The sequence below is a fragment of the Malurus melanocephalus genome, unplaced genomic scaffold, assembly GCF_030028575.1.
Source record: "Malurus melanocephalus ecotype Western Australia unplaced genomic scaffold, MMel_1.1 scaffold_3226, whole genome shotgun sequence".
NCBI classification, from domain to species: domain Eukaryota; kingdom Metazoa; phylum Chordata; class Aves; order Passeriformes; family Maluridae; genus Malurus; species Malurus melanocephalus.
The window spans coordinates 2,509-4,469 of record NW_026626458.1 but is presented as its reverse complement, the minus strand read 5'-3'; the positions used below and the strand labels follow the sequence as shown (position 1 = coordinate 4,469).

The following is a 1,961-nucleotide window of genomic DNA, read 5'->3' as shown; positions in this document are numbered from 1 at the left end:
CCCCCCCCAAAATTTCCATCACTTTATTTTGCAAAAATAGAAAAGTCCCGTGTCCCCCCCCGGCGCGGGAGGGGGCGGGTGGGCTGTAAACATGGCAGGGGGGACCCCCAAAAAGAGGGGTGGGGTTAGCGGGGGGCAGCGGGGGGGCCCCCGGGCTGGGGGGGCCCGATGTAAACGCAGAGGAATAAATAGGGGTGAAAGTGCAGCCCCTCTGTGTAGTGTAACAGGCTCCCCCTGAGGGCTCTGCACCCCCAAATTTGGGGGGGCAAATGTAAGAGCGGGGGCAGTAAGGCCAGCCCCCCCCATCCAGCCAGGCTGGGAGTAACAGATTTGGGAGGGCATTTGGGTCTGGGGGGAACCCCAGGATTTTGGGGTCACCCTATGGCTTGAGCCCCCTYCCAAAATGGGAGGGGTTGTGGGGGTCACCTTGTGTCCCCCATCTTTGGTTTATGTAGTGTTTGGGGGGGCAATTTTGGGGTGTCCCTCCCCACCCCAACAACATCAAAAAGCAAAACCCACAAGCAGCCTCCCCCAAATAAAAACGGGGTCCCCCCAAATTAGGGGGGGTGGGATGTCCTGGGGGGGGCAATGGGGGTGTCCCCCCCAAAATCCACCCTGTGTCCAATAAATAAACTGCGGGGGGGGGGCACCCCGAGAGTGTCAGGCATTAATTTGGGGGGGAGGGGCTGGGCCCCCGAGCTCCCCCCTCAATTCCCCCCCGGTACAAGGGGGGGTGGCAGCGGGGTCTGAGGGGCTTTGGCATGAAGCTGAGGTTGGGGGGGGCCCAGACCCCCCCAGCTTAAGGCAATAGCTTTGCTCTGTCAGTCTCTGCCCCCTCCCCCAAATTCGAGGGGGGGGCGCTTTGGGGAGCTCCCCCTCCCCGGAGCAAAAGGGGGGGCCCTGGAAGGCAGCTCTGAATGTCCCACCCCACTGGGGAGGGGCTTTGGGGACCTCCCCAGGATGGGGGTGGGGTGCTATGGGGATTTGGGGGGGCCAGGGGGGCTGTCCTGGGCAGCGGGGGGGTCTGGGGGTGGGGGGTGCCCCTCTCCCCCCACCTCGGTGAAGATTTCGGGGTTCTCCAGCATCTCCCGGATCAGGGGGGGCATCGGCCCCGGGATCTCCGTGCGCAGGGTGATGGCTCGCTCTGCTCCTGGGGGAGCCAAAATGTCAGAGTTCCCTCAAGGCCTCCTTCCTGAGAGACTGAACCCCCTCCCAAAAAATGAGCTTTAATTCCCCTTCAAATTTCAACACCCCCCAAAACCTTGGATCCCCCCCCAAGACCTTGAACACCCCCAAAATGAACTTTAATCCCTCCAAAACTCTGACACCACTCCCAAGAGATTGAATTCCCCCCAGAGACCTTGAATCCCAAAATTCAAAATCTCAACATTCAAAATCTCAAAAATGAGCTTCAACACCCTCCCGCCTTCCAACAGCCCCCAACTTTCAAAACCTCCCCAAATTTTCAATGCCTTCAAAACACTGACCCCTCCCAGATACCTTGATCACMAAAATGAGCTTCAAACCCCCCTCAAAACCTTGAAACCCCCCAGAACCCTCAATCCTCCCCTCCCTGAGAATTTCAACTGGTGCCAAGGGCAGGTTTGGGGGGGTCCTGGTGGGTTTTGGGGTCCCGGAGGGGTCTCAGGAGGGTGTGGGGGTCACTCCAAAACCGTCGGCGACTTTGAGCAGCATTTGAGATGACCGTGGCTGCGGGGGCCTTGGGAGGGATCTCAGGGGGGACTGGGGGGTTTTGGGGTCCCCGTGAGGTCACCCGGCTTTGGGGGTCGCTCACCCTTGGTGCTGATGCCGCGCAGGTCGGTGATTTTGAGCAGCATCCGCGGGAAGCGCTGGGGCTGCCGCGGGCGCCGGCGCCGGGCGTAGAGGCGGAGAGCCTCGAGCAGCGGCTCCTGCAGCCGCTCCACCCGCCGGGGCTGCTCCAGCTCCATCCGGTCTGGGGA

The 1,961-nt window shown here is 61.3% G+C and overlaps 1 protein-coding gene across 1 annotated transcript in view; it reads right to left on the bottom strand.

The window, feature by feature from the left end:
• Positions 1-7: 7 nt before the first annotated feature.
• LOC130588057 (retinoic acid receptor gamma-A-like) overlaps positions 8-1,961 on the bottom strand; it is a gene marked incomplete at its 5' end in the record, with an annotated part of 4,459 nt that continues 2,505 nt past the window's right edge. Inside the window, 2 exons of the mRNA XM_057389013.1 lie at positions 8-1,150; positions 1,796-1,957. Of these exons, the coding sequence (XP_057244996.1) occupies positions 975-1,150; positions 1,796-1,957 (338 nt within the window). The remainder of the gene's footprint in view (positions 1,151-1,795; positions 1,958-1,961) is intronic.